Source organism: Chenopodium quinoa, unplaced genomic scaffold, assembly GCF_001683475.1.
Source record: "Chenopodium quinoa cultivar QQ74 unplaced genomic scaffold, ASM168347v1, whole genome shotgun sequence".
NCBI lineage: Eukaryota > Viridiplantae > Streptophyta > Magnoliopsida > Caryophyllales > Amaranthaceae > Chenopodium > Chenopodium quinoa.
Genome location: NW_018744304.1, coordinates 4,256,444 through 4,269,627, shown reverse-complemented (window position 1 = coordinate 4,269,627; position 13,184 = coordinate 4,256,444). Strand labels below are relative to the sequence as shown.

Below are 13,184 nucleotides of genomic sequence, written 5' to 3'. Positions count from 1 at the left end.
CTCTTACAATAGTAGAAGAGATTATGCAGAGGTTGTGGGGAATTGAGTCATCATGATTTTAGAAATTGTCCAAGAGAAAGTGTAGTGATACTTTTAGATACATATTTGATTTAATATTTTTAGCATATTTGATATATCAAACATTTTTTGAATATTCAATTTAATATTTAGAATATTTTTAGAACATATGATATTTTAATTTTGTATTGAACATTATTTTACTGGTGTGATGATTTTTGAATAGATATTTCTTAAGGAATTATTTGTTCATTGACAAATTTTTGTTTATTCATTGTTAATTTGATTTTAAATTTTGTATCATCCTCTTCTGAGTTTGGTGGATTGTGTGTGTGACATTTGCTCATTTGAGAACCTCAGAAAAGGTATCAATTGTATTTGTTGAACTGAATCATTGAATTAGAAGGAATAATATGTATAAATTGTATTTGCTCATTTGACAAATGAGCAAAGTATTTTAGTATTTGCAACTATCAAAGCATGGAGGGTTCATTTCCCTCAGAAAAGGACATGTATGATACTCAAATGAGAGGAACATGGCTTGTAAGTTGACAAATGAGCAAATAATTGTTTCTCATTTGACAAATTAGCAAGCATTATTTGCTCATTTGACAAATGAGCAAAGAATTGGTTGCTCACTTAACAAATGAGCAAAGAATTATACCTATTCTATTCTACAAGCAGAGACATAGAAAGGTTGTTACAAGCAATGAGTAAACTATTAAATGAGCAAAAAAATTAAACAAAGAATTATTTGCTCATTTGACAAAGTAAACAATAAATATTAATTTATGACAAAATGAGCAAGAATTATTTGCTCATTTGACAAATGTTCATTAAATAGTTTGCTCATTTGATAAATGAGCAGAGAATTGTTTTGCAATTCTATAACCTGTAATTTTTTGTAAATATCAATGAAGAAAGATCAACTTTTAGAAAATGTTTACCATTGCATTAACATACCAAAGGTTATAAGAACAAGATTAACACAAACACATCTGTCAAATTTGATCAACTATGGAATTATCTAAGTTGGAATTGCAGGGCAAACACATTTGTCCCATGGAGAACATCATAAAAATTAATACTAATAGGTGTTCTATAAAAATCCTAAGAACATCATAACAATTGCCTAACCTCCTAATCTGCCCTCCTTCCCCTATAAACAATAATTGCCAAAATGTGTCTTCCTAAAGTCAACTTGTCTTATCAACTTCAGTCTTCAATTCTCTACCTTGAATGCTCTTGGATTATTGCCCCTTGGTGATGTTGTTGAGATCATATCACTGACAACTAGCTTTCTTCAGTGGCAACACTAGCTTTCTTCATCTTTTTTTTCTTTTGACATATTTGTTTAACAGATTATTCAATAATATTTACTTCACTTGAAATAATTGAGAACCTATACTTTGAACGAAGTTTTTCAATGATTATGACCTGCAAACAAATCAGAAGTGTAAGGAGAAAGAGAAAAAAATGAAGCAATAAAATGAAACTACAAAATCACATTGCTCATTTGACAAATGAGCAAATAATTTTTTGCTCATTTGTCAAATGAGTAAAAGAATTACCATTACACTCTATATTATGAATTGTTAATTGTACAAAAGATCAGTAATGGCTTCATGCATGCGTATCAACAAGCTGCTCACAAATTTTAGCCTAAGTCGCAATTAGAGTCCAAAGAATAACTGTTCATGAGTTTTAACTTTCACATACAAATTAAAACCTCATTAATCTCACCATTTTATGAGGAAGAAAGAAGAGTTCAGAATCTTTCCTTAAATTCATAGATGTCTGTACTTTAACCCAGAGTGTATACAAGTCTTTGGTAATTATCCTGAGATAAAGGTGTATCTGTTTTAGACACATGAAAGTAATTTGGCACTTCATTGCTGGATTTGGGGAAGTCTTGTACTGTACTGTAGGTTGTAAAGGATCCTAATTCTGGAAGTGTCTAAGGTTTGAGCAGGTTGTGCTATCCAAAACTTGACAGGGCCCAGATGACTGCGCAGTTAGTAGATTTAGCAGCTAATATCAAACTACTAGGAACCCACACTGCTGGCTTTTTCCATTTAATACAATAACCTTCTCTTAATTCCAACTTCTCTTTTCCTAGGAGATGTTTTACTCATGTCAAGCTAAACAAATTTGTGAACAAAGTAATAATCTTGACATGGAAAATGCCTACTTGCTTCTTGGGACTCAATATCATTATATATCAATTTTGTGTTATAAGGGATTGGTGGATTGCAAGTTGTGTAAAGTCATCTCATTATTTGATGTTATTAACAAGCCTAACATCCCAAGTACCTAGAAGATAATCTCGAGATAAAAGGTGTATCTATTACTGAATTCAGCTTTACGGTACCAAAGGTGGTGGAGGAGACCATATCAAAGGATATTGAGAGGAAACCTTCAACCAAGAAAGCTAAAGATTAAAAAATGTTGTGGTCAGGTCGTTCTTAGATCGGGTCATTGATAGTCTTACTACTTACTGTGCCTATAAGAAATTTAGAGTGTGGTAGAGGAGAGCCCTCTCCTTGGTAAGGAGAGGCCGCGACTGGGAAGCCATGGAAAGCCGCGCCCGCGGCATGGGCGCGGCTAGGCATCTCAAGAATTTTGGGAAAAAACTGCGATTTTCCTGTCCGCGCCCGCAGGCTGGGATGCCGCGCCCGCGGGGTCGTGAGGAGCGCCCGCTCCTCCTGGTGGAGCGCCCTCTCCTCCCTGTTTTGCGGTTTTTTCCTGACGGTTGAGTCTTTTATTAAAAGACAAGTTTTTCGTGAAGGAAATACAGAATATTACTCTTCATCTCTCCAAATAGAATTCTCTACATTTTCTCTCAAATTTCTTGCAAACTTTTGTGAGAAAAACTCTAAAATTTTAGCCAAATTTGTGAATTTATCATCTATATTTCGATTCTTTGTGCTAAGAACGAAGTGCTATCTTTTGTATCTCAAAGAGGATTTCCGGATTGAACCCAAGCACCATTGTGGGGGAAATTAACCTCTTAAGGAAAGTGTATACACGCCTAAGACAGAGTATCAAGGTTTGAGACTCAAGTGGTCATCGGTATTCTCATGTTCATGTTCACCTTTAAAGGCTTGGACTTGAGGCAAGTTTAGTCTTTTTCACATTAGTGTTGTCATTGTAATTTCTAAATACATTGATATTTTGGTGCTTAGTTTGTAATACTTTAATTAGTATTTGGTTATTGTATAATTTGATTGGAATTATACTTTATTTAGGTTTTGTTCCCACAATTTTAAAGTAATTCTTTGTCTTTGAATTACTGTAAAACCTAACAATCTAAAGAGGTTAAATTTTTAGAATTTAATCAAGCATTTCTAGTGTGAAAGAATTGACCACAAACTTTGTTAAATTGAAAAAGTTTGACGGTGTGGAGTTTCGGAGATGGAAGAAGAAGATGTATTTTCTTCTTACATCTCTGAATGTTGCCTATGTGATAAGTACTCCAAGGCCAAATGAACATGAGAATGAAACCTTGGAATCCGTTCGGGAGAGGTCGAAATGGGACAACGATGATTTCATATGTCGTGGTCACATCTTGAATGGGATGGAGGATGATCTTTTTGATGTCTACCAAAATATTGAATCTGCTAAGGAGCTTTGGGAGTCCTTGGAGAGCAAGTATATGGCGGAAGACGCTTCAAGTAAGAAATTTTTAGTTAGCAATTTCAATAACTTTAAATTTGTTGATGGTCGGTCTATAATGGACCAATTTCATGAATTGCAACGTATTTATGGTAGTTTGGAACAACATGGAATAGCTATGAATGAATTGTTTGTTGTTTCTAGCATTATTGATAAATTACCCCCTAGTTGGAAGAATGTTAAGCATGATTTGAAACATAAGAAAGAGGATATGACATTGTCCGGTTTGGCCACCCATCTTCAAATTGAAGAAGGGATTCGTGTCATGGAAGGTGCTAAGGAGGGAAATCCTAGCACATCTACCGTTAATATGGTAGATGAGGGAAGAGCTAGTGCATCTACTAGTGGAAAGAGAAAGAATGCCAATTCTTTCAAAAATAAGTCCAAAAAGAAAATGACAAGTAACAAGTTTACTTGTTGGGAATGCGGTAAATTTGGTCACCGCAAGAAGGACTGTTTTTCTTTTAAGAAAAGAATGGAGAAAGTCAAGGAGGGCCATGCTACCGAAAGCAAGGACCCACCCACCAAAGGTAATCCATTTCATGAGGTTAAATTTAATTCCGGTTTGGACTTAAATGCAACGGATCCTAACATTTTTATGGTGTAGGATGATAACTCATGGTGGATTGATTCGGGGGCTTCAAGGCACGTGTGCAAGAGTAAACATTGGTTCAAAACCTTTCAAAAGGTTGTTGATGGAGAAGACCTCTACATGGGGAACAACTCTACCATCAAGGTTATTGGAAGAGGACAATTTGAGCTTGTGTTTAGTTCTGGGACTGCAATTATTCTTAGAAATATTTTGTATGCTCCGAAAATTAGTAGGAATCTTGTATTTGGGCCTACCCTGAATAGTCTTGGCTATAAGATTGTATTTGAAGCTAATAGATGCATAATTACTAGGGGTGTAACATTTATAGGTTGTTGTTATTTGGATAATGGTTTGTTTAAACCCTCTTTGAAAGAGAGTGGTGTATTAGACTATATGTGTTTGAATGTTGTTGACAATGATAATCAAGTTGATTTGAATTTGTTTGATTTATGGCATTAAAGGTTAGGACATGTGAATTACAATAAAATGCTTTTCATGTCAAAGCAAGAATTGATTCCTTCCTGTGATATTTCTCCTAATAAATGTTCTACTTGCATGTTGAACAAGATCACTAGAAATCCTTTTAAGAAAGTTGAGAGAAGTTATAATATTATAGAACTGATCCATAGTGACTTGTGTGATTTTCATAGTACTTCTTCTTTGGGGAACAAAAGATACATGATTACTTTTATAGATGATTATTCTAGGTTTTATTATGTGTATCTTTTGCATTCCACAGATGAAGCTTTAATAAAGTTTGATATATATAAAAGAGAAGTAGAATTGCAAGTGGAGTCATTAATTAAGAGGATAAGAACTGATAAGGGAGGGGAATACTATGATCCAAAATATTTCCAATCTTTGGGTATAATTCATGAGACTACAGCAGGTTATGCACCACAAGCAAATGGTGTAGTTGAAAGGAAAAACAAAACTCTTGAAGAAATGGTTAATTCCATGTTATCTTACTCTTGTTTGGGTGAAGGGTTCTGGGGTGAAGCAATGTTGACAGCTTGTCACATTCTTAATCGGGTTCCCACTAAGGGAAAAGAATCTACTCCTTATGAACTTTGGTACAAAAGAAAACCAAACTTGAAGTATCTCAAGGTTTGGGGTTGTAGGGCAATCGTAAGAGTGCCTGGCAATAAGAAAAGAAAGCTCGGTGAAAGGGGCTTGGATTGCATATTTATAGGTTATGTTGAGCATAGCAAAACCTATAGGCTCTATGTAATAGAACAAAATGACTATATATCGATTCATTCGGTTATTGAGTCAAGAGATGCAATTTTTGATGAAAATCGATTTTCATCAATGAGTAGACTGAAAGATCTACAGATCAGTGCCAACAATAGGGAGATAGTAGAGTTGAATGATCAACTTGAAACTCATGAAAGTACATTCGATAATGAGAATGTCAAAACTCCTCAAGTGAGGAGAAGTACTAGGGAAAGAAGACCTAGAAACCCTCTTGATGACTTTATAATTTATTTAGTTGAAGTTCTAGGGATGTCCTTAGTTCTACTACTCCATATTGTTTCAATGTGGATAGTAACCCAAAGAGTTATAGCGAGGCCATATCTTCTCAAGATAGTGCATTTTGGAAGGAAGCTATAAATGATGAGATGGATTCCATCATGGGAAATAATACCTAGGTTTTAGAGGATTTACCTCCCGGTTGCAAACCTCTTGGTTGCAAGTGGATTTTCACTAGGAAATGGAGACCGGATGGCTCCATAGTGAAATTTAAAGCCAGATTGGTTATCCAAGGCTTTAGACAAAAGCATGGTGTTGATTATTTCAATACCTATGCACCGGTTGCAAGAATTACCTCCATAAGGTTATTAATTGCAATGGCTTTGGTATATAATCTAGTGATTCATCAAATGGATGTCAAAACAGCATTCCTTTATAGAGATCTAGAGGAAGAAGTGTATATGAAACAACCCGAAGGGTTTGTTTTGGAAGGACAAGAAGATAAGGTGTGCAAATTGGTTAAGTCATTGTATGGACTTAAACAAGCACCAAAACAGTGGCATCGGAAATTTAATGACACGATTTTGTCCTTTGGATTCAAAGTGAATCAAGCCGATAAGTGTATATATAGAAGATTTGATGACAAAGGTCATGGTGTTATCATTTGTCTATATGTTGATGATATGCTTATCTTTGGTACAAGTCTACAACAAGTAGAATTGACCAAGGAATTCTTATCCTCATCTTTTCAGATGAAGGATTTGGGGGAGGCGGATGTCATTTTGGGCATCAAGATTATAAGGGACTATGGAAGACTTATCTTAAGTCAATCTCATTATATTGAGAAGATGATCAAACCGTTTAATATATTTGATAAGTGTCCCGTGAACACCCCCATAGAACCTAATGTTAAATTGGTTAAGAATTCGGGGAAAACGATTTCCCAATTGGAATATTCAAGGATAATTGGATCCTTGATGTATGCCATGACTAGTACAAGACCGGATATTGCATTGGCTGTAGGGAAACTAAGTAGATTTACTAGTAACCCGGGTGTACAGCATTGGTTTGCAATTCGGAGGGTCTTAAGGTACCTTAAGGGTACGTTAGACTATGGTCTTATTTATAGTGGATTTCCTTCAGTTTTAGAAGGGTTTTCAGATGCTAGTTGGATCACTTACAAAGAGGATGACTCTTCTGTTAGTGGTTGGGTATTCATGTTTGGGGGAGGTGCCATTTCATGGTCTTCCAAGAAACAAACTTGCATTGCAGATTCCACTATGGCAGTGGAGTTTATTGCTCTTGCTTCAGCTAGTAAAGAAGCTGAATGGTTGAGAAAACTCATGTTAGAATTGCCTTTATTGCCTAAGCCAATGCCACCGGTGGCAATCCATTGTGATTCTAATTCGGCGTTGATAAAGGCATATAGTCAAGTGTATAATGGTAAGTCTCGGCATATTTCACTTAGGCATAGCCTAGTGAAAGAGCTTATCAATGATGTGGTCATAAGTCTTGACTATGTTCCAACAAAGTTAAATTTGGCGGATTGTTTTACAAAGGCTATGCCAAAGCATTCCATCATATTTTCCATGAATAGAATGGGTTTATGTCCAAAAACACGAATTTGTGAAACCCAATCTAACGCTTGAAGAAACATCAAGTCTTAGATTCAATGTGGTTGAATTACATTTTTGTTGTTTGTTAGCAATATTTAATGACCCATATGGCTATGTTACTTGTGATGTGAGAGGTAGCGTCAATTTAAAGTTCTCAAAGATTTAGAGTTGAGAAGCTCTAGATGAAGGTGTCTTGTCACAAGGGCACTTTTACGTATATGAGAACCTACCTATATAAGTTCGAAGTTTAGCCACTTCAAGAAGTCTAGATGGACATATAGACTTTGATGAAATTATGAAAGATACGGACACATGGCTGTATAAAAATGTCAAATGATGATTAATTCGATTTGTCTTGTGTATACTTCACCTTCGAATGGTTGGATATATCCGTGTGATTCAATCCATATGGAAATCATGGGATATAATCATCGTTAAGTGTGTTGTACTAGGTGTCAATTCTATCCAAAGGGACATTGGCATTGATGCATGAGATGTGGCTTAATTGTTAGAAGTGGAGAAAGTTTTAAATACACACTCTAAATGGGGGAGGATTGTTAGAAATTTAGAATGTGGTAGGGGAGAGCCCTCTCCTTAGTAAGGAGAAGCCGCGGCTGGGAAGCCACGAAAAGCCGCGCCCGCGGCATGGGCCTGACCAGGCATCTCCAGAATTTTGGGAAAAAACTGCGATTTTCCTTTCCGCGCCCGCGAGCTGGGATGCCGCGCCTGCGGGGTCGTGAGGAGCGCCCGCTCCTCCTGGTGGAGCGCCCTCTCCTCCCTGTTTTGCGGTTTTTTCATGACGATTGAGTCTTTTATTAAAAGACAAGTTTTTCGTGAAGGAAATACAGAATATTACTCTTCACCTCTCCAAATAGAATTCTCTACATTTTCTCTCAAATTTCTTGCAAACTTTTGTGAGAAAAACTCTAAAAATTTAGCCAAATTTGTGAATTTATCATCTATATTTCGATTCTTTGTGCTAAGAACGAAGTGCTGTCTTTTGTATCTCAAAGAGGATTTCCGGATTGAACCCAAGCACCATTGTGGGGGAAATTAACCTCTTTAGGAAAGTGTATACACGCCTAAGACAGAGTATCAAGGTTTGAGGCTCAAGTGGTCATCGGTATTCTCATGTTCATGTTCATCTTTAAAGGCTTGGAGTTGAGGCAAGTTTAGTCTTTTTCACATTAGTGTTGTCATTGTAATTTCTAAATACATTGATATTTTGGTGCTTGGTTTGTAATACTTTAATTAGTATTTGGTTATTGTATAATTTGATTGGAATTGCACTTTATTTAGGTTTTGTTCCCACAATTTTAAAGTAATTCTTTGTCTCTGATTTACTGTAAAACCTAACAGTGCCCTTATGTAGGTTCAAGCTGGGTATGGGTATGAAACCTTAGAAGTAAAAAATACAACCCAATAAGGTTCACAACAACTATGAGAAAAAAAGCACCCAAAATCAATCATACATGCAGTGATGCAGCCACTCTTCCAAATGTTCCAAGTTTGGTGGACTGTGTGTCACATGTGCTCATTTGAGAACTTCAGAAAAGGTATCAATTGTATTTGCTAATTTGAATCATTAAACCATTGAATCACAAGGCATAAAAGCTATCAATTGTATTTTCTCATCTGACAAATGAGCAGATAATTATTTGCTCATTTGATAATTGAGCAAATAAGTGTTTTAGTATTTGCAACTATCAAAGTATGGAGGGTTCAATTCCCTCAGAAAAGGACATTTATGATACTCAGATGAGAGAAACATTGTCTGTAAGTTGACAAATGAGCAAGTAATTGTTTGCTCATTTGACAAATTAGCAAGAATTATTGTCAAATGAGCAAAGAATTATTTGCTTATTTCATAAATGAGCATTTGAATTGGTTAAAGAATTAATATCAATTTTTTGAAAAGCTGACTAGATCTCTAACATTCAGTAGCTTGTACAAATTATTTAAATTCCAATCCAATTTGCATAAGGAATTTACTCTGAAAATCTAACCAACACATGGCAAATACATGTATCTAACAAAATAACATCAAATTGCTCCAATAATTCACTAGTTACATCAAAGTGCATACATGATTTTTTTCACTAATTACACCAACCCAAGACACACCAAGGCCATTTCATATGAAATGTTCAGGAATCATCATAGGCTATTCATGTCTAGTGATTATCAAAAATAATATTAGTGTACACGAAAAGATAAAGTTCTAAGTCATATGAAAATTAAAGTTTAGGAATCATCATAAAAACTGAATTCAAATTAACAAACTGAGATAAAATGAGCAAACTAAATAAAATGAGCAAATAAATAATGGAAAATGGAAGGAATTCATGATTTTTTGCCAATAAAACCAAAAAATCCTATTTAAAATTATGCTACATAGAAAAATTTACAGAAATTGTACGCATCGTATTTTACTTCTTAAGTTCTAGAATACTAATGAAATACATTACACAAATTTTCAATTTCTCAATTACAGCGAAAAAAAAGATCCAACGCTCATGTGAGAACACCTCCCTTATATGAGAACACTTTATATGTGAGAATAGCTTATAACCATTGGATCAAACTAGATCCAATGCTCCACATCTACCCCTGTAAAAATAATAGCATTATTGTAAATTTTAGATTGTATATAAGAAAAATTAAAAAAAAATCGTCCAACTTTTTCTCTCTCTAGATATTGATCCAGGTCTTCCCTTTCTCTCTCTTCTTTCCCCAAAAATTTCTGAACGAACACTGCTTTGATCGTAATGCTGAGATATCTTTGAATTTTGACTTGAATCTGCAACTATTAAATAATTATTTTTCCTTTGATATTTGGCTTCAATGTTCAAATTTTGGTATTGAATAAGGTTTTGTGATTTTGTTGTAACCTAAGAAATTACAAATTCTTCATCAAATGGATTCAACCGAAGCTATTGTTACTTATGAACGAAGGACGTAAGTATCAATTTATTGATTTTGGGCATTTTACTTTGTTTTTATGTGATTTTTGGTAGTTTGTATAATGTGATGATAGTATGAAGCAATTTTATGAGATACTGATTTAATTTTGTTCCTTTTGGTTGAGGTTCTTGAAATTTTGGTAAATTTTTTTAATCATCATATTGAAAAACAACTATTATCAGTAAATTTTGGCTTAGCTAACTAGTTGAATCATATTTTTAATTTAGAAATTTACACATTTGTATAGTCATTCATATTGTTTATGTACCACTTTTACAATTTCTTGTTTATAGTAGCAAGCTTAAATGCTTGCCACCTTTTGTGATTATTAAATAAAACCTTAATTAAAGTCAACTCCTTTTCAATCACTTCAACAACAACTATTATCAGTCAATTAGCGTTAGGTGATGAACTGTTGTAATCATTGTACTGTCAACTTTTGTATACTATCTGCTAGTGACTTATCAATTACTTGATTGTTAAGATACTGCTTAATAAGAATTTTTGAATCTCTTAAAACCTTTGGATAAGATCTAGTAAGATTTTCAAAAAATTGATATTAATTCTTTGCTCATTTGTTAAATGAGCAATAAATTTAATGCTCCGTGAGTTATCAAATGAGCAAATAATTCATTGCTCATTTGTCAAATGAGCAAATAATTCTTGCTAATTTGTCAAATGAGTAAACAATTATTTGCTCATTTATCAACTTACAGGCCATGTTCTTCTCATCTGACTATCATAAATGTCATTTTCATTAACACTCCATGCTTTGATAGTTACAAATACTAAAATATTTATTTGCTCTTTTGTCAAATAAGCAAATACAATTGGCTGTAAAAGCCTAGAGTAATTTTTTTTTTTTTGCATGGTTATGGCTTTCATCTCAAAGCCATGTTCATAGCCTAGAGTATGAAAACCAATACCGGAGCAGAGCTTTCTGAGCAGGTTTGTTAAAAGGACGTTAAGCGTGTGATTTTGCAGTATATAGATGAGAAAAATGAGCTATTTTTGTTGGCTGCTTGGCCAGATCTGTGTCTCAATTTTTTTTAGACAGTTTATTCTTCTATCTAATATAAGCACATTCTTTGATTCCTCTACTAGATTTCTCTCTTGAACATGTGTTCTGAACTCAGACATATTCGCGCTTACAACAGTTTGAGATAGTCTCTTAAAGCAAACTCTTAACTAAAGCAGGTATGCAATGAATAATGTAAACTGAGTGTAAAGTTATCTTGAACACAAGCTTTATAGATAGTTTAAGATCCAAAAGAGCCCTCGTGAAGGACCTTTTTAAATACATCTATGTGTTACGGAGTAATATGCCACTGCTGAATAGACTATGTATGCTACTTGAATGTACTATACCAACATAACACATTAGGAAAAGGGAGAATTAATCTTTAAATTGTAAGAGTTACTAAATTGATGTTTAGTTACTATTTGTGTGCTTATTTGCATAAGACTAGTTAACTTTAGGAAGAATCACATTTTGGCAATTGTATATAAGGGGTGAAGGCAGATTAGGAGGTTAAGAAATTGATATGATGTTCTTAGGATTTGTATAGTACAGTATTAGTATTAGTTTTTATGATGTTCTCAATGGCACAAATTTTGTTGCATTTTTACCTACTAATTTTGTAGCTTTTTTTAATTGTGTTATATTGCACATTTTTGTTTATATTTGCTCATTTATATTTAATTTTATTAATTTGCTCATTGCTAATTGATTTTTCATTTATGCATTTTTATTGTATGTGTTTTGCTCATTTGAATTAAGTTGGTTCATTTTAAATTATTTTGCTCATGTCTATGTGTGTATGGTGGTTGTGTGATGTGTGTGAGTAAGTGAATGGACAGTAGGCAGTAGGGTGCTCATTTGCGTACATGTATGTGATTTGGTGAAGTTATGCTTGTGAGTATGTTTGAATGTTTTAAATACATTAGCTTACTAGCTCAACGGGTAGAGCATTGTGCAAACGCACAAAAGATGTGGATTCGAATCCCACGTAGGTTCATTTATGTAATGTGGAGACCCAAGTTTGTTTGAGAGTTTAGTTGTAACAAAGTTTACATAGTTATAACTCATTTCAAACCAATTTTTTGCTCGTCTAATTTAGTGCGAATTTGATTTTTTTTTTTTTTTTTACTTAATTTTTGTAAAGAGATAACTTATGTAGGAATTGAACCTACACCCCCTATACATTTGCATAGTGCTATTCCAATTGAGCTAATAGGTTTTATCATATGTTTTAAATCATTTTTCTATGTTATAAATTTATAACCATATGTAACTCATTTGATAAATGAACAAAGAATTATTTGCTCATTTGACTAAATAAACAAAGAATTGTTGCTCATTTGATAAATGAGCAAAGATTTGTTTGCTCATTTGATAAATGAGAAAAGAATTGTTTGCTCATTTGGTATATGAACAAGAAATTTTGCTCATTTGACAAAATGAACAAAGAATTGTTGCTCATTTGATAAATGAGCAAAGAATTGTTTGCTAGCTCGTTTAATAAATGAACAAAGAATTGTTTGCTCATTTGACAAAATGAACAAAGAATTGTTGTTCGTTTGATAATGAACAAAGAATTGTTTGCTTATTTGACAAAATGAACAAAGAATTGTTGCTCATTTGATAAATGAACAAAAAATTGTTTGCTCATTTGATAAATGAGCAAAGAATTGTTTGCTCATTTGATACATGACCAAGGAATTTTTGCTCATTTTTTTTTTTTACAATAATGGTTGCCCATTTAGTCAAAGTAATCCCCTAATAAATATAATTTATTTATATCAATTTACACTAATAAAGAAAACATATCTTTTATTAATTATAT

The 13,184-nt window shown here is 33.7% G+C and overlaps 1 protein-coding gene across 1 annotated transcript; it reads left to right on the top strand.

The window, feature by feature from the left end:
- The first annotated feature begins 3,445 nt into the window (after nucleotides 1-3,445).
- On the top strand, nucleotides 3,446-4,744 carry LOC110695829. Its single transcript, XM_021873055.1, has 2 exons — nucleotides 3,446-4,006; nucleotides 4,301-4,744. The coding sequence occupies exons 1-2, from the start codon at nucleotides 3,446-3,448 to the stop codon at nucleotides 4,742-4,744; spliced, it is 1,005 nt and encodes a 334-aa protein (XP_021728747.1).
- The last annotated feature ends 8,440 nt before the right edge of the window (nucleotides 4,745-13,184 follow it).

Excerpts from the sequence above, each read along its gene's own strand:
- LOC110695829 (XM_021873055.1), top strand. The coding sequence starts at position 3,446 with ATGTATTTTCTTCTTACATCTCTGAATGTTGCCTATGTGATAAGTACT. Across the intron at positions 4,007-4,300 it reads GCACATCTACCGTTAATATG|GATGATAACTCATGGTGGAT; the intron begins GTAGATGAGGGA and ends TTTATGGTGTAG.